General features: G+C 43.7%; 1 protein-coding gene across 1 annotated transcript in view; it reads left to right on the top strand.

Moving 5' to 3' along the window:
• The window catches only part of LOC139399554 (contactin-associated protein-like 5), a 94528-nt gene that overhangs the window by 14023 nt on the left and 60820 nt on the right, over positions 1-19685 (top strand). The window contains exon 4 of the mRNA XM_071144927.1: positions 5529-5732. Coding sequence (XP_071001028.1) covers positions 5529-5732 — 204 coding nt within the window. The remainder of the gene's footprint in view (positions 1-5528; positions 5733-19685) is intronic.

Raw genomic sequence — 19685 nt, 5'->3', positions numbered from 1 at the left:
TGTCCTGAGCTGCTAGAGTCTCCCGCCTGTCCAGAGCTGCTAGAGTCTCCTGCCTGTCCAGAGCTGCTAGAGTCTCCCGTCTGTCCAGAGCTGCTAGAGTATCCCCCTGTCCAGAGCTGCTAGAGTCTCCCGCCTGTCCAGAGCTGCTAGAGTCTCCCGCCTGTCCAGAGCTGCTAGAGTCTCCTGTCTGTCCAGAGCTGCTAGAGTCTCCCGTCTGTCCTGAGCTGCTAGAGTCTCCCGTCTATCCAGAGCTGCTAGAGTCTCCAGTCTGTCCAGAGCTGCTAGAGTCTCCCGTCTGTCCAGAGCTGCTAGTCTCCCGTCTCCCCAGAGCTGCTAGAGTCTCCCGCCTGTCCAGAGCTGCTAGAGTCTCCCGCCTGTCCAGAGCTGCTAGAGTCTCCCGCCTGTCCAGAGCTGCTAGAGTCTCCCGTCTCGCCAGAGCTGCTAGAGTCTCCCGCCTGTCCAGAGCTGCTAGAGTCTCCCGCCTGTCCAGAGCTGCTAGAGTCTCCCCCTGTCCAGAGCTGCTAGAGTCTCCCCCTGTCCAGAGCTGCTAGAGTCTCCCCCTGTCCAGAGCTGCTAGAGTCTCCCACCTGTCCAGACCTGCTAGAGTCTCCCGTCTCTCCAGAGCTGCGAGAGTCTCCCGTCTGTCCAGAGCTGCTAGAGTCTCCCGCCTGTCCAGAGCTGCTAGAGTCTCTCGCCTGTCCAGAGCTGCTAGAGTCTCCCGTCTGTCCTGAGCTGCTAGAGTCTCCCGCCTGTCCAGAGCTGCTAGAGTCTCCAGCCTGTCCAGAGCTGCTAGAGTCTCCCGTCTGTCCAGAGCTGCTAGTCTCCCGTCTGTCCAGAGCTGCTAGAGTCTCCCGCCTGTCCAGAGCTGCTAGAGTCTCCCGCCTGTCCAGAGCTGCTAGAGTCTCCCGCCTGTCCAGAGCTGCTAGAGTCTCCTGTCTGTCCAGAGCTGCTAGAGTCTCCTGCCTGTCCAGAGCTGCTAGAGTCTCCCGTCTGTCCTGGGCTGCTAGAGTCTCCCGTCTATCCAGAGCTGCTAGAGTCTCCAGTCTGTCCAGAGCTGCTAGAGTCTCCCGTCTGTCCAGAGCTGCTAGTCTCCCGTCTCCCCAGAGCTGCTAGAGTCTCCCGCCTGTCCAGAGCTGCTAGAGTCTCCCGCCTGTCCAGAGCTGCTAGAGTCTCCCGTCTCTCCAGAGCTGCTAGAGTCTCCCGCCTGTCCAGAGCTGCTAGAGTCTCCCGCATGTCCAGAGCTGCTAGAGTCTCCCGCCTGTCCAGAGCTGCTAGAGTCTCCCGCCTGTCCAGAGCTGCTAGAGTCTCCCGTCTCTCCAGAGCTGCTAGAGTCTCCCGTCTGTCCAGAGCTGCTAGAGTCTCCCATCTGTCCTGAGCCCCCAGACCTGCCCGTCTGTCCTGAGCCGCCAGACCTGCCACTCTGTCCTGAGCCGCCAGAGCCGCCAGTCTGTCCTGAGCCGCCAGAGCCGCCAGTCTGTCATGAGCCACCAGATCCGCCAGTCAGCATGGAGCCCCCAGAGCCGCCAGTCAGCATGAGCCCCCAGAGCCGCCAGTCAGCATGGAGCCGCCAGAGCCGCCAGTCAGCCAGGAGACGCCAGTCAGCCAGGAGTCGCCAGTCAGCCAGGAGCCGCCAGAGTAGTCAGTCAGCCAGGAGCCGCCAGAGTCGTCAGCCAGCCAGGAGCCGCCAGATTCGTCAACCAGCCAGGAGCCGCCAGTCAGCCAGGAGCTGCCAGAGCCGTCAGTCAGTCAGAAGCTGCCAGAGCCGTCAACCAGCCTGAGCTACCTCTCAGTCCTGAGCTACACCTCAGTCCTGAGCTACCCCTCAGTCGTGACCTACCCCTCAGTCCTGAGCTGCCCCTCAGTCCGGAGGAATTTGTTAAGTCCATAGGTGTCCCTCAGTCCTGTGGGCCTATTTATTAGGGTTCCCAGGTCAGGGTCGGCGGCAAGGGTCGACGTTCCTAGGAGGCCACAGAGGCGGACTAAGACTATGGTGGAGTGGGGTCCACGTCCAGCACCAGAGCCGCCACCGCGGACAGATGCCCACCCAGACCCTCCCCTATAGGTTCAGCTTTTGCGGCCGGAGTCCGCACCTTGGGGAGGGGGGGTACTGTCATGTTCTGACCCTAGTTCTTGTGTTATTGGTTGTTTTAGTTGGTCAGGACGTGAGTTGGGTGGGCATTCTATGTTTTGTGTTTCTAGGTTGGTTTAGGTGTTCGGCCTAGTATGGTTCTCAATCAGAGGCAGGTGTCGTTAGTTGTCTCTGATTGAGAATCATACTTAGGTAGCCTGAGTTTCACTGTTGTTTTGTGGGTGATTGTTTCCTTGGCTGTGTTTGTTCGCCACACGGTACTGTTTCGGTTTTGTTCACGTTTATTGTTTTGTATTCATTGAGGGTTCAGTTTATGTTTTTAAATAAACAACCATGGACAATTACCACGCCGAATCTTGGTTCGGTCCTTGCTACACCTCTTCAGAGGAAGAGGAGGAAAACCTTTACACTACTAAATTATATATTTTAAAATACACATTTAGATTTGTGAACAGCCATCCACAACAACCACGTAAGGCGCAAATAGCTAAATGAGAGAGCAACAATGTGATTAAAATCAATGCGCGATGTAGGTATCAACAATACAGTGGCAAGAAAAAGTTTGTGAACCCTTTGGAATTGCCTGGACTTCTGCATAAATTGGTCATAAAATTGTATCTGATCTTCATCTAAGTCACAACATTAGACAAACACAGTCTGCTTAAACTAATAACGCAAACAATTATACGTTTTCATGTCTTTATTGAACACACCGTGTAAACATTGACAGTGCAGGGTGGACATTTTTTGTCAACCCTTGGATTTAATAACTGGTTGACCCTCCCTTGGCAGCAATAACCTCAACCAAATGTTTTCTGTAGTTGCGGATCAGTTGGGTCTCAATCGGGATCAGGTCAGAACTGGGCCACTCCAGAAGGCATATTTTCTTCTGTTGAAGCCATTCTATCGTTGATTTACTTCTGTGTTTTGGGTTGTTGTCCTGTTTTATCACCCAACTTCTGTTGAGCTTCAATTAGCGGACAGATAGCCTTACATTCTCCTGCAAAATGGCTTGATAAACTTGGGAATTCATTTTTCCATCAATGATATCAAGCTGTCCAGGCCCTGAGGCAGAAAGCCACTGCTGTTAAAAAAAGAAGATCTGTGCCAATTCTGTATCGGAGCTCTACGGACAATTCCTTCGACTTCATGGCTTGGTATTTGCTCTGACATGCGTTGTCAAATGTGGGACATTATGTCTACAGGTGTGTGCCTTTCTAAATGATCAATTGAATTGAATTTACCACAGGTGGACTCCAATCAAGTTTTAGAAACATCTCAAGAATGATCAATGGAAACATGATGCACCTGAGTTAAATTTTGAGTCTCATAGCAAAGGGTCTGAATACTTACGTAAATAAGGTATTGATTTTATTTCTATTGGGTATTGTGTGTAGATTGATGAGGATTTTTTTAATCCATTCTAGTATGAGGCTGAAAAATGTCAAAATGTGGAAAAAGGTTAGGGGTCTGAATACTTTCACAATGCAATGAATAAATAAATATATACTGTACCAGTCAAAGGTTTGGACATAAGTACTCATTCCAGGGTTTTTATTTATTATTACTATTTTCTACATTTTAGAATAATAGTGAAGACTTCAAAACTTTAAAATTACACATATGGAATCATGTATTAACCAAAACACTGATAAACAAATCAAAATATGTTTAATATTTGAGATTCTTCAAAGTAGCCACCTTGATGACAGCTTTGCACACTCTTGGCATTCTCTCAACCAGCTTCATGCAATGCATTTCAATTAACAGGTGTGCCTTGTTAGAAGTTAATTTGTGGAATTTCTTTCTTTCTTAATGCGTTTGAGCCAATCAGTTGTGTTGTGACAAGGTAGGGGTGGTATACAGAAGATAGCCCTATTTGGTAAAAGACTAAGATATTATGGCAAGAACAGCTCAAATAAGCAAAGAGAAACGACAGTCCATCATTGGTGCTATAATGAAACTGGCTCTCATGAGGACTGCCACAGGAAAGGAAGACCCAGTGTTACCTCTGCTGCAGAAGATACGTTCATTAGAGTTACCAGCCTCAGAAATTGCAGCCCAAATAAACGCTTCACAGAGTTCAGGTAACGGACACATCTCAACAACAGCTGTTCAGAGGAGACTGCGTGAATAAGACCTTCATGGTCAAATTTCTGTAAAGAAACCACTACTAAAGGACACCAATAAGAAGAAGAGATTTAGCTTGGGCCAAGAAACACGAGCAATGGATGTTAGCCCGATGAATATCTGTCCTTTGGTCTGATGAGTCCAAATTTGAGATTTTTGGTTCCAACCGGCGTGTGTTTGTGAAACTCTGAGTTGGTGAACGGATGATTTTCACATGTGTGGTACCCACCGTGAAGCATGGAGGAGGAGGTGTGATCGTGTGGGGGAGCTTTGCTGATGACATTGTCTGTGATTTATTTAGAATTTAAGGCACACTTAACCAGCATGTGTTATTTCATAGTTTTGATATCTTCACTATTATTCTACAATGTAGAAAATAGTAAAACAGTAAGAAAAACCCTGGAATGAGTAGGTGTGTCCAAATTTTTGACTGATACTGTATATATATATTTATATTCTGGACTCATTTCTTTATTCTTTACTTTTTGGATTATGTGTGTCTTGTTTTTATTGCTAGGTATTACTGCACTTTTGGAGGTTGAAACACAAGCATTTTGCTGCACCTGAGATATCTGCAAATCTGTATACGTGACCAATAAACATAGATTTTGTTATTATTTTTACTTATTCGATTGAGTAAACAATTCTAAGAGGTAGGGCGATTCTAGAATTGTGTTTGTGTGTTTACGAACGTGTTAAACATTCTTTAAATACACGATAGCAAAGTCATGTCTTTGATATAATGTAATGTAAATGTTAGTTGAACAGCTTGCCCAAACACGTCAAGTTTTCTCCTACTCATTGCTGATTCCCTTGTTTCTCTAGGCACCTCACCCTCCCTCAGTTCTGTGTTGGAATAGCAGGTGCATGTTAGAGATTGCATTATTTATTCAGACAGCTTTGCCTACAGAAACTGAATCCCATCAGAAAATATAATGTATTCAGGCTTTAAAAACAGGAATTCAACATTTCTCCTGCTGCTGAAGCTCACTACAGTATATCTTCAGTTCAGGCCCATCCACATGAACTGAGCATGGAGCAGAGGCGCAGTGTTAGATAATGTATTAGACAGAGCTAGAGAGTTGTGATAAAAGTACCTCAGAATAAATAGAAAAAGTTTGACATATACTTCCAATCAGAATTTGTGGTGAAAAGTCAATTCTGTAAAAAGAAATGTAACTTGCCACTTCAATTCCTCTCAAAAGTACTGGCAACAGAAAACTCACAGCTCAGACGTGACACAGTGCCATAACTGAAGCCATTTTCTAAAAAGCAATGATTCTTTGATCTTCTTTCAATCCTCATCTAGAATCGTACGTGGCAGACTTTGATGGCAGAAGCTCCCTGCTCTACCGGTTTAACCAGAAGTCCATGAGCACGGTGAAAGATGTGATCTCGCTGCGATTCAAGAGCCGCCAGGCTGAGGGGGTGCTGCTCCACGGAGAGGGTCAGAGGGGCGACTACATCACTCTGGAGCTGCACCGGGGCAGGCTGGCCCTCTACCTCAACCTGGGTGAGTTTGTCACACCGGGGCAAGCTGGCCCTCTACCTCAACCTGAGTGAGTTTGTCACACTAAGGCATGCTGGCTCTCTACCTCAACCTACGTAAGTTGCTGGCCCTGCACCTCAACCTTGCTCACATAGGTCAGGGGTTAGAGGTCAGAGATTAGAGATCATGGGTAACAGGACACACAGCACTCTGGGTAAGGATGGAGGAGTCCTTTGAACCTTAAAATGAGTCTGGGAAGCAGTCTGGATGTTTGTATTCTACTCCCCTTTCAATTACCACTGCACCTGAGCTCCATTTACTAGCTGGACTCAGACTGTTAAGGATCCACATTGTGAGCAGTTGAGCTGGGAAAGATAATTCTTAAAGGACAACTGCACTTCCTGATTTGGCCTCATTTTCGTCAAAGCTCAATAAGAAAAGCTTGCTGCCATCACTGAATGCAAATGAGAGTTATCTTAAGGGGTGTGGTTTGATGTGGGTGTGTCTTTGCCATTCTATCAGAACAAACAAGGACAGTAGCTAGCCAGTTCTAGTTGAAATATCACTGAAAGCAAGCTGGCAACATTCATCAAAAATGTTGTCAGGTTTACTTGATTATGAGCTTGTCATAATCAAGCAAAAACATTAGCTAGCAGGGATAAAATCAAATAAATATAATTTGTCAGATGCTTCGTAAACAACAGATGTGGACTAACAATGAAATGCTTAATTAAGGGCCCTTATATAGAACAAGAAGGCCCGCACACTGTTAAAGCTCCCAATTCACCGCTTTATTGACAACGTTTCGAACCGAAATGGATCTTTGTCAGGGCCCTTTCCCACAATGCAGATAGAAAGAAAATAGAGAAATAATAGAAAAGTTAAATATATTTTTTATTTAACTAGGCAAGTCAGTTAAGAACAAATTCTTATTTACAATGACTGCCTACCCCGGCTAAACCCGGGCCAATTGTACACCGCCATATGGGACTCCCAATCATGGCCGGATGTAAGTGACACCTCTTGCACTGAGATGCAGTGCCTTAGACTGCTATGCCACTCAGGAGCCCAACATAACAATAAAAGTAATAACAATATAATATTGTTATAAAAAGTAATAACATGTATTTATAAATACACAATGAGTAATGCTAACTTTGCTATATACAAGGGGTAACAGGACCGAGTCGATGTGCATATGTCCTAGGTAATTGAGGTAGATAAGTTCAGTTGAAGTCGGAAGTTTACATACACTTAGGTTGGAGTCATTAAAACTTGTTTTTCAGCCACTCCACAAATGTCTTGTTAACAAACTATATAAAGGCCGCTCAGCAAGGAAGAAGCCACTGCTCCAAAACCGCCATAAAATAGCCAGACTATGGTTTGCAACTGCACATGGGGACAAAGATCGTACTTTTTGGGGAAATGTCCTCTGGTCTGATGAAACAAAAATAGAACTGTTTGGCCATAATGACTTTCGTTATGTTTGGAGGAAGAAGGGGGAGGCTTGAAAGCCGAAGAACACCATCCAAACCATGAAGCACGGGAGTGGCAGAATCATGTTGTGGGGGTGCTTTGCTGCAGGAGGGACTGGTGCACTTCACAAAATAGATGGCATCATGAGGAAGAACAATTATGTGCATATATTGAAGCTAATCTCAAGACATCAGTCAGGAAGTTAAAGCTTGGTCACAAATGGGTCTTCCAAATGGACAATGACCCCAAGCATACTTCCAAAGTTGTGGCAAAATGGCTTAACCTCTAGCGTCGAGCAATCCCGTATCCGGGAGCGTAATCATAGCCTCAAGCTCATTACCATAACGCAACGTTTCCTATTCATGAAAATCGCAAATGAAATAAATATATTGAAACACAAGCCTAGCCTTTTGTTAACAACACTGTCATCTCAGATTTTCAAAATATGCTTTACCAAAGCTAGACAAGCATTTGTGTAAGAGTATTGATAGCCTAGCATAGCATTAAGCCTAGCATTCAGCAGGCAACATTTTCACAAAAACAAGAAAATCATTCAAATAAAATCATTTACCTTTGAAGAACTTCGGATGTTTTCAATGTCAAGACTCTCAGTTAGATAGCAAATGTTCATTTTTTCCAAAAATATTATTTGTGTAAGAGAAATAGCTCCGTTTTGTTCATCACGTTTGGCTAAGAAAAAAAAAACGAAAATGCAGTCACTTACAACGCCAAACTTTTTTCCAAATTAGCTCCATAATAACAACAGAAACATGGCAAACGTTGTTTAGAATCAATCCTCAAGGTGTTTTTCACAATTCTATTAGATGAAAAATCATTCCTGGCAGTCGGTTTCTCATCAGAGCCAAACGGAAAAATACTGCAGCTGGAGATTACGCAATAATTGCGACGGAGGACACCAAGCGACCACCTGGTAAATGTAGTCTCTTATGGTCAATCTTCCAATGATATGCCTACAAATACGTCACAATGCTGCAGACACCTTGGGAAAACGTGGAAAAGGTAAGCTGACTCCTAGCTCCTCCACAGCCATATAAGGAGTCATTGCCATGAGGCGGTTTCAAAAAATGCGGCACTTCCTGATTGTATTTTGATCTGGTTTTTTTCTGTAACATCAGTTCTGTGGTACTCACAGACAATATCTTTGCAGTTTTGGAAACGTCAGAGTGTTTTCTTTCCAAAGCTGTCAATTATATGCATAGTCGAGCATCTTTTCGTGACAAAATATCTTGTTTAAAACGGGAACGTTTTTCATCCAAAAATTAGAAGAGCGCCCCCTATATCGAAGAAGTTAAGGACAAATACATCCAGGTATTTCAGTGGCCATCACAAAGCCAAGGAGGCCTACAAACCTGACTCAGTTACACCAGCTCTGTCAGGAGGAATGTGCCAAAATTGTGGAAAGCTTGTGGAAGGCTACTATTCTCCCAAGTTAAACAATTTAAAGGCAATGCTACCAAATACTAATTGAGTGTATGTAAACGTCTGACCCACTGGGAATGTGATGAAAGGAATAAAAGCTGAAATAAATCACTCTCTACTATTATTCTGACATTTCACATTCTTAAAATAAAGTGGTGATCTTATCTGACCTAAGACAGGGAAATTCTACTAGGATTAAATATCAGGAATTGTGAAAATCTGAGTTTAAGTGTATTTGGCTAAGGGGTATGTAATCTTCCGACTTCAACTATACGTACTGTATTTCTAGTAATAAAGTGACAAATAGCAAACAGTAGCATCAGGGTATGTGATGAGTCAAAAAGGTTAGTGAAAAAGGTTTAATGCAGATAGTTCGGGTAGCTATTTGGTTAACAATTTAACTAACTATTTAGCGGTCATGGCTTGGGGGGAGAAGCTGTTCAAGGTCCTGTTGGTTCCAGACTTGCCATGCGGTAGCAGTGTCACCTCTACTCCCACTCCTCCCCTCCGGCGTTTGGTGATGCCGGCATACTATCTACCGGTCCTGGTATCCGTCATTACGTGCACCTGCAAGTCATCATCAGACACAGCTGGACTCCATTACCTCACTTATTACCTCCCCTATATCTGGCACTCCCTTTGGGTCTTTCCTTAGGTTCTTTCTGAAAGTATTCACTCCTCTATACATTTTGTTGTGTTACAGCCTGAATTCAAAATGGATTACATTTAGATTTTTGGTCACTGTCCTATACAAAATACCCCATAATGTCAAAGTGGAATTATGTTTTAAGATATTTTTACAAATTAATTAAAAGTGAAAAGCTGAAAAGTCTTGAATCAATCAGTATTCAACCCCTTTGTTGTGGCAAGCATAAATAAGTTCAGGAGTCGATATTTGCTTAACAAGTCACATAATATTTGCACTAACTCACTCAGTGTGCAATAATAGTGTTTGACATGATTTTTGAATGACTACCTCATCTCTGTATCCACATATACAATTATCTGTAAGTTGAACAGTAAATTTCAAACACATATACAGTCACAAAGACCAGGGAGGTTTCCAATGGCTCACAAAGAAGGGCACCTACTGGTAAATGGGTAAATCATGTAAAAGCAGACATTGAATATCCCTTTGAGCATGGTGAAGTTATTCATTACAATTTGAATGGTGTATCAATACACCAAGTTACTACAAAGATACAGGCATCGTTCCTAACTCAGTTACCGGAGAGGAAGGAAACTGGAAAATCAGAGATTTCACCATGAAACCAATAGTGACTTTAAAACAGTTGCAGAGTTTAACGGCTGTGATAGGAGGAAACTGAGGATGGATCATCAAGATTGTAGTTACTCCACAATACTAATCTAATTGACATAGTGAAAAGAAGGAAGCCTGTATAGAATAAAGCCTGTACTTTTTGTACTGAATACAAATCAAATCAATCAAATCAAATTATATTTGTCACATACACATGGTTAGCAGATGTTAATGCGAGTGTAGCGAAATGCTTGTGCTTCTAGTTCCGACAGTGCAGTAATAACCAACGAGTAATCTAATCTAACAATTCCAAAACTACTACCTTATACACACAAGTGTAAAGGGATAAAGAATATGTACATAAAGATATATGAATGAGTGATGGTACAGAACGGCATAGGCAAGATGCAGTCGATGGTATTGAGTACAGTATATACATATGAGATGAGTAATGTAGGGTATTTAAACAAAGTGGCATAATTTAAAGTGGCTAGTGATACATGTATTACATAAAGATGCAGTATATGATATAGAGTACAGTATATACATATACATATGAGATGAGTAATGTAGGGTATATAAACATTATATTAAGTAGCATTGTTTAAAGTGGCTAGTGATATATTTGTACATCAATTTCCATTATTAAAGTGGCTGGAGTTGAGTCAGTATGTTGGCAGCAGCCACTCAATGTTAGTGGTGGCTGTTTTACAGTCTGATGGCCTTGAGATAGAAGCTGTTTTTCAGTCTCTCGGTCCCTGCTTTGATGCACCTGTACTGACCTCGCCTTCTGGATGATACCGAGGTGAACAGGCAGTGGCTCGGGTGGTTGTTGTCCTTGATGATCTTTATGGCCTTCCTGTGACATCGGGTGGTGTAGGTGTCCTGGAGGGCAGGTAGTTTGCCCCCGGTGATGCGTTGTGCAGACCTCACTACCCTCTGGAGAGCCTTACGATTGTGGGCAGAGCAGTTGCCGTACCAGGCGGTGATACAGCCCGACAGGATGCTCTCGATTGTGCATTTGTAGAAGTTTGTGAGTGCTTTTGGTGACAAGCCAAATTTCTTCAGCCTCCTGTGGTTGAAGAGGCGCCGCCGCGCCTTCTTCACGACGCTGTCTGTGTGGGTGGACCGTTTCAGTTTGTCCGTGATGTGTACGCCGAGGAACTTAAAACTTACTACCCTCTCCACTACTGTCCCGTCGATGTAGATAGGGGGGTGCTCCCTCTACTGTTTCCTTAAGTCCACAGTCATCTTCTTTGTTTTGTTGACGTTGAGTGTGAGGTTATTTTCCTGACACCATAGTCCGAGGGCCCTCACCTCCTCCCTGTAGGCCGTCTCGTCGTTGTTGGTAATCAAGCCTACCACTGTAGTGTCGTCTGCAAACTTGATGATTGAGTTAGAGGCGTGCATGGCCACGCAGTCGTTGGTGAACAGGGAGTACAGGAGAGGGCTCAGAACTCACCCTTGTGGGGCCTCAGTGTTGAGGATCAGCGGGGTGGAGATGTTGTTACCTACCATCACCACCTGGGGTCGGCCCGTCAGGAAGTCCAGTACCCAGTTGCACAGGGCGGGGTCGAGACCCAGGGTCTCGAGCTTGATGACGAGTTTGGAGGGTACTATGGTGTTAAATGCTGAGCAGTAGTCGATGAACAACATTCTCACATAGGTATTCCTCTTGTCCAGATGGGTTAGGTCAGTGTGCAGTGTGGTTGCGATTGCGTCGTCTGTGGACCTATTTGGGCGGTAAGCAAATTGGAGTGGGTCTAGGGTGTCAGGTAGGGTGGAGGTGATATGGTCCTTGACTAGTCTCTCAAAGCACGGAAGTGAGTGCTAGTCGTTTAGCTCAGTTACCTTAGCTTTCTTGGGAACAGGGACAATGGTGGCCCTCTTGAACCATGTAGGAACAGCAGACTGGGATAAGGATTGATTGAATATGTCCGTAAACACACCAGCCAGCTAGTCTGCGCATGCTCTGAGGACGTGGCTGGGGATAGCGTCTGGGCTTGCAGCCTTGCGAGGCTTAACACGTTTAAATGTTTTACTCACGTTGACTGCAGTGAAGGAGAGTCTGCAGGTTTTGGTAGCGGGCCGTGTTAGTGGCACCTCAAAGCGGGCAAAAATGTTATTTAGTCTTGTCTGGGAGCAAGACATCCTGGTCCGCGACGTGTTATATTTGTGTCAAATCTAATACAACACATTTATGAGTAGCACTCTCCATATTTTCAAGCATAGTGGTGGCTGCATCATGTTATGGGTATGCTTGTAATTGTTAAGGACGGTGGAGTTTGTCAGAATAAAAAATAAATGGAATGGAGCTAAGCAGTCAAAATCCTATTTGAAAACCTACTTCAGTCTGCTTTCCAACAGACACTGGGAGATGAATTCACCTTTCAGCAGTACAATAACCTGAAACACAAAGCCAAATATACACTGTAGTTGCTACCAAAAAGACAGTGAATGTTCCTAAGTGGCCAATTTACAGTTTTAACATAAATCTACTTAAAAAGGTATGGCAACAACTGAAAGAGGTTGTCTAGCACAGGTCAACAGCCAATTTGACTGAGCTTGAAGAATTTAAAAAAGAATAATGGGCAAATGTTGCACAATCCAGGTGTAGAAATCTCTTAGAGACTTACACAGAAAGACTGTGTACATACAAAGACAGCTGTAATTGTTGCCAAAGGTGCATCTACAAAGTATTGACTCAGGGGTGTGAATACTTATGTAAATTAGATATTTCTGTATTCCATTTCAATTCATATGCGAAAATTTCCAAAACATGTTTTCACTTTGTCATTATTGGGTATTGTGTGTTACAACATATTTTGGAATGTTTTTATTCTGTACAGGCTTCCTTCACAATGTCTAAAAACATGCCCTAACAAGAAAATAAGACTTGCACATAGTGTGGAACTAAGAAAAATTGCTTTTATTTACCTTTGTTTCAGAGTAACTTTATGCAGTTACAGCTAACATGACCCCATTATCTCCAAAATACAATAGAGGCAGGATACTTGTCCACACGATTAAGCATGTATTTAAGGTAGCAAAAATGACATTAACTTTCGACCAAATGAGCAGTTACTGCCTTTTTGCTTGGAACGGCAGTGTAGGTGGGTGAGGGGAAAAAACGATTTAATCCATTTTGAATTCAGGCAATAACACAAGAAAATGTGGAATACAGTGGCTTGTGAAATAATTCACCCCCCTTGGCATTTTTCCTATTTTGTTGCCATACAACCTGGAATTAAAATAGATTTTTGGGGGGGTTGTATCATTTGATTTACACAACATGCCTACCACTTCGTAGATTAAAAATATTTTTTATTGTGAAACAAATAAGAAATAAGACAAAAAAACTGAAAACTTGAGCGTGCATAACTATTCACCCCTCAAAGGCAATACTTTGTAGAACCACCTTTTGCAGGAATTATAGCTGCATGTCTCTTGGGGTATGTCTTTATAAGCTTGGAACATCTAGCCATTGGGAATTTTGCCCATTCTTCCAGGCAAAACTGCTCCAGCTCCTTCAAGTTGGATGGGTTCCGCTGGTGTCCAGTAATCTTTAAGTCATACCACAGATTCTCAATTGGATTGAAGTCTGGGCTTTGACTAGGCCATTCCAATACATTTAAATGTTCCCCTTTAAATCACTTGAGTGTTGCTTTAACAGTCTGCTTAGGCTCATTGTCCTGCTGGAAGGTGAACCTCCGTCCCAGTCTCAAATCTCTGGAAGACTGAAACAGGTTTTCCTCACAAATTTCCCTGTATTTATCGCCATTCAACATTCCTTCAATTCTGACTAGTTTCCCAGTCCCTGCCGATGAAAAACACCCCCACAGCACGATGCTGCCACCACCATGCTTCACTGTGGGGATTTTCTTTAAGCAATGGCTTTTTTCTGACTACTCTTCCGTAAAGCCCAACTCTGTGGAGTTAACGGCTTAAAGTGGTCCTATGGACATATAATCTCCGCTGTGGAGCTTTGCAGCTCCTTCCGGGTTATCTTTGGTCTCTTTGTTGCCTCTCTGATTAATGCCCTCATTGCCTGGTCTGTGGATTTTGGTGGGCTTGGCAGGCTTGTTGTGGTGCCATATTCTTTCAATCTTTTAATAATGGATTTAATGGTGCTCCGTGAGATGTTCAAAGTTTCGGATATTATTTTATAACCCAACCCTGATCTGTACTTCTCCACAACTTTTTCCCTGACCTGTTTGGAGAGCTCCTTGGTCTTCATGGTGCCGCTTGCTTGGTGGTGCCCCATGCTTAGTGGTGTTGCAGACTCTGGGGCCTTTCAGAACAGGTGTATATATACTGAGATCATGTGACACTTTGATTGCACACAGGTACTTTATTTAACTAATTATGTGACTTCTGAAGGTAATTGGTTGCACCAGATCTTATTTAGGGGGTTCATAGCAAAGGGGGTGAATACATATGCACGCACCACTTTTCCGTAAAAAATGTGTATTTATTTTTTAAACAAGTAATTTTTTTCACATGACCAATTTGGACTATTTTGTGTATGTCCATTACATGGAATCCAAATAAAAATTCATTTCAATTATAGGTTGTAATGCAACAACATAGGAAAAATACCAATGGGGGTGAATACATTTGCAAGCCACTGTAAGACAAGTAGTATAAATACTTTCTAAAGCACTATACTGTTGGTGTTCCTTTTGTCCAAATGGGAAAAGGCAGTGTGGAGTGCAATAGAGATTGCATCATCTGTGGAGCTGTTGGGGCGGTATGTGGATCCAGTGTGTCTGGGATGATGGTGTTGATGTGAGCCATGGCCAGCCTTTCAAAGCATTTGATGGCTATAGATGTGAGTGCTACGGGGCAATAGTCATTTAGACAGGTTACCTTGGCATTCTTGAGCACAGGGACTATGGTGGTCTTGAAACATGTAGGTATAACAATCTGGGTCAGGGAGAGTTTAAAAATGTCAGTGAAGTCACTTGCCAGCTGGTCAGCGCATGCTCTGAGTACACGTTCTGGTAATCCCTGTGGCCCTGCTGCCTTGTGAATGTTAACCTGTTTCACAGTAGAACCGCTGGGCCTTGACGGACCCCCCTTCAAGCTAATTATATTTTCACAGTGTAATTAATATATTTAATTTATGCTAATGCAAAAATAATCACTTGGTTGTGTTTATGAAGGCCTTGGGTAACATTAGAATTAGGGTTGGGCGGTATTCAGACTTTCGTATCGTCACATCGTCCTTCTCTCATACCGGCATATACAGTACTACTGGCTTAGTACACAAGGGGGCACCAAATAACACACAAAAAGCCCATTGTGTGTCTATTATCTGCTAACAAAATGAGCATAAGTAATAGCGAATTTCAATGGAGGCTGCTAGTTAAATATGCTAGGGAGCTCAAATGAAAATAAACAAATTGCAAATATAGGCAATCCAGCTCATGAATTTAGACATATGTAGGAGCTACCAAATGCCATTTTGGTGAGTTTGTACATTTACAAGTGAATGTGAGAGCAACTGAACAAAGTTTTGAGGCTTGCTTGTCTGAAAGACCAGTACTGGCTCTGGAGCAGCATGTGTAGGCTACACGCTCAATCTGTGTTCAGTCATTAGGGCGACAGGCCTGCCTTCTCTGCTTAGAGAAGAGGGGAGAGCTGAAGATGGACCCTGCTCGGAGAAGAGGGGAGAGGAGAAGATGGGCCAAGAACAGAGAGGAGATAATACGCAAGGAATTCAAGATAGCATTGGCAGCTGTACAAATAACTAATCCGAAGGGCTTTGACTTCTCAAACATGGCAGAAAACAAACACAATATGATGTCCTGTCACCTTATTAATTCAGCAACTTACTTAGATTAACTAGCAAGTTAAATTTAGGGGTCGAGTTAATACAGAATTCTGCGTTTTTCACATAGGGTTAAGTATAAAACACATAAGAAATACTTGCTGCATTTTGTAAACACAGATGTAAATAGCTTCTTATTGTAATTTCTGCATGGCATCAAACACATTTCGTGCTTCAGTTGCACTTCTCAACTCAGATGATAATTCAATAACAGGCATTCTATCAGCAGACCTGGCTCTGACTGATGTGTAGATAATTTTCTACTTTTTTTCTTGGTGTAGCCAGCCTACTTTTCTCTGGTAAAATGCTAAATTGACTGAAGCTGGCTACATTCTTTCTATGATAAGCATGAGAAATATGGTGGCCATGCATCATTTTTGTAAGCTCATTTACCTGTGTGACTACCAGCCAAACGCAAGTATAAACACCATGGGACCAGGCAGCCATCATACCGCTCAGGAAGGAGACTTATTCTGTCTCCTAGAGATGAACGTACTTTGTTGCGAAAAGTGCAAATCAATCCCAGAACAACAGCAATGGACCTTGTGAAGATGCTGGAGGAAACAGGTACAAAGGTATCTATATCCACAGTAAAACGAGTCCTATATCGACATAACCTGAAAGGTCGCTCAGCAAGGAAAATGTCACTACTCCAAAACCGCCATAAAAAGCCAGACCAATGTTTGTAACTGCACATGGGGACAAAGGTCGTACTTTTTGGAGAAATGTCCTCTGGTCTCATGAAACAAAAGTAGAACTGTTTGGCCATAATGACCATCGTTATATTTGGAGGATAAAGGGGCAGGCTTGCAATCCGCAGAACACCATCCCAACGATAAAGCACGGGGGTGGCAGCATCATGTTGTGGGGGTGCTTTGCTGCAAGAGGGACTGGTGCACGTCAGAAAATAGATGGCATCATGAGGCGGAAAATTATGTGGATATATTAAAGCAACATCTCAAGACATCAGTCAGGAAGTTAAAGCTTGGTCACAATGGGTCTTCCAAATGGACAATGAACCCAAGCATACTCCCAAAGTTGTGGCAAAATTACTTAAGGATAGCAAAGTTAAGGTATTGGATTGGCCATCACAAAGCCCTGACCTCAATCCTATAGAAAATTTGTGGGCAGAACTGAAAAAGTGTGTGCGAGCAAGAAGGCCTACAAATCTGACTCAGTTACACCAGCTCTGTTAGGAGGAGTGGGACAAAATTCACCCAACTTATTGTGGGAAGCTTGTGAAAGGCTACCTGAAACACTTGACCCAAGTTAAACAATTTAATGGCAATGCTACCAAATACTAATTGAGTGTATGTAAACTTCTAACCCACTGGGAATGTGATGAAAGATTTAAAATCTGAAAGAAATGTTATTTAATTTTTTATATGACCTTTATTTAACCAGTTAGGCTAGTTGAGAACAAGTTCTCATTTACAACTGCGACCTGGCCAAGATAAAGCAAAGCAGTGCGACACAAACAACAACACAGAACTACACATGGAATAAACAAACAGTCAATAATGCAATAGAAAAAGTCTATATATAGTGTGTGCAAATGAGGTGGATAAGGGAGGTAAGGAATACAATATAGCAATTAAGCACTGGAGTGATAGATGTGCAAAAGATGAGTGTGCAAGTAGAGATACTGGAGGGAAAAGGAGCAAAATAAATAAATACCAGTATGGGGATGAGGTAGTTGGATGGGCTATTTACAGATGGGCTATGTACAGGTGCGGTGATCTGTGAGCTGCTCTGACAGATGGTGCTTAAAGCTAGTGAGGGAGATATGAGTCTCCAGCTTCAGTGATTTTTGCAGTTCGTTCCAGTCATTGGCAGCAGAGAACTGGAAGGAAAGGCGGCCAAAGGAGGAATTGGCTTTGGGGGTGGCCAGTGAAATATACCTTCTGGAGCGTGTGCTATGGGTGGGTGGGTGACCAGTGAGCTGAGGTAAGGCCAGGGCTTTACCTAGGAAAGACTTATAGATGACCTGGAGCCAGTGGGTTTGGCGACGAATTTGAAGCGAGGGCCAGCCAACAACAGCATACAGGTCGCACTGGTGGGTAGTATATGGAGCTTTGGTGACAAAAAGGATGGCACTGTGATAGACTGCATCCAATTTGCTGAGTAGAGTGTTGGAGGCTATTTTGTAAATGACATCGCCGAAGTCAAGGATGGCAGTCATTTGAGAAACCAAGGCTTTTGAGTTAGCCGATAAGAATGTGGTGATTGACAGAGTCGAAAGCCTTGGCCAGGTTGATGAATACAGCTGCACAGTATTGTCTCTTATTGATGGCGGTTATGATATCGTTGAGGACCTTGAGCATGGCTGAGGTGCACCCATGACCAGCTCGGAAACCAGATTGCATAGCGGAGAAGGTACGGTGGGGTTCTAAATGGTCGGTGAACTGTTTGTTAACTTGGCATTCAAATACCTTAGAAAGGCAGGGTAGGATAGATATGGGTCTAGAGTGTCTCCCCCATTGAAGAGGGGGATGACCGCGGCTGCTTTCCAATCTTTGGGGATCTCAGATGATACGAAAGATAGGTTGAACAGGATAGTAATAGTGGTTGCAACAATTTCGGAGGATAATTTTAGAAAGAAAGGGTCCAGATTGTCTAGCCCGCCTGATTTGTAGGGGTATAGTATTTTCAGCTCTCAGAACATCAGCTATCTGGATTTGGGTGAAGGAGAAATGTGGGAGGTTTGGGCATGTTGCTGTGGGGGGTACAGGGCTGTTGACCGGGGTAGAGGTAGCCAGGTGGAAAGCATGGCCAGACGTAGAAAAATGCTTATAGAAATTCTCAATTATCGTGGATTTATCGGTGGTGACAGTGTTTCCTAGCCTCAGTGCAGTGGGCAGCTGGGAGGAGGTGCTCTTATTCTCCATGGACTTTACAATGTCCCAGACATTTTTGGAGTTTGTGCTACAGGATGCACATTTCTGGTTCTGGTTTCCTGGTTCTACATTTTTTGAATGGGGCATGCTTATTTAAGATGGTGAGGAAAGCACTTTTAAAGAATAACCAGGTGTCCTCTACTGACTTAATAAGGTCAATATCCTTCCAGGACACCCGGGCCAGGTAGTTTAGAATGGTCTGCTCACTGAAGTGTTTTAGGGAGCATTTGACAGTGTTGAGTGGTGGATCTTTTGACCGCAGACCCATTATGAACGCAGGCAATGAGGCAGTGATCGCTGAGATCCTCGTTGAAGACAGCAGAGGTGTATTTGGAGAGCAGGCTGGTTAGGATGATATCTATGAGAGTGCCCATGTTTATGGATTTGGGGTTGTACCTGGTAGGTTCATTGATAATTTGGGTGAGATTGAGGGCATCAAGCTTAGATTGTAGGATGGCTGGGGTGTTAAGCATGTCCCAGTTTAGGTCCCCTAACAGAATGAGCTCTGAAGATAGATGGGAGGCAATTAATTCACATATGGTGTCCAGGGCACAGCTGGGGGCAGAAGGTGGTCTATAGCAAGCGTCAACTGTGAGAGACTTGTTTCTGGAAAGGTGGATTTTTAAAAGTAGATAGCAACTCCGCCCCCGTTGGCAGTTCTAAATGTTATAGTTAGGGATGGAAATTTCAGGGTTTTTGGTGGTCTTCTTAAGCCAGGATTCAGACACGGCTAGGACATCCGGCTTGGCAGAGTGTGCTAAAGCAGTGAATAAAACAAACTTAGGGAGGAGGCTTCTAATGTTAACATGCATGAAACCAAGGTTTTTATGGTTACAGAAGTCAACAAATGAGAGCGCCTGGGGAATGGGAGTAGAGGTAGGCACTGCAGGGCCTGGATTAACCTCTACATCACCAGAGGAACAGAGGAGGAGAAGGAGAAGGGTACGGCTAAAGGCTATAAGAACTGGTCGTCTATTACGTTCGGAACAGAGAGTAAAAGGAGCAGGTTTCTGGGCACGGTAGAATAGATTCAAGGCATAATGTACAGACAAAGGTATGGTAGGATGTGA

Source organism: Oncorhynchus clarkii, chromosome 3, assembly GCF_045791955.1.
Source record: "Oncorhynchus clarkii lewisi isolate Uvic-CL-2024 chromosome 3, UVic_Ocla_1.0, whole genome shotgun sequence".
Lineage (NCBI taxonomy): Eukaryota > Metazoa > Chordata > Actinopteri > Salmoniformes > Salmonidae > Oncorhynchus > Oncorhynchus clarkii.
Note: the sequence above shows the minus strand (reverse complement) of the source record. Positions and strands in the feature narration are given on the sequence as shown.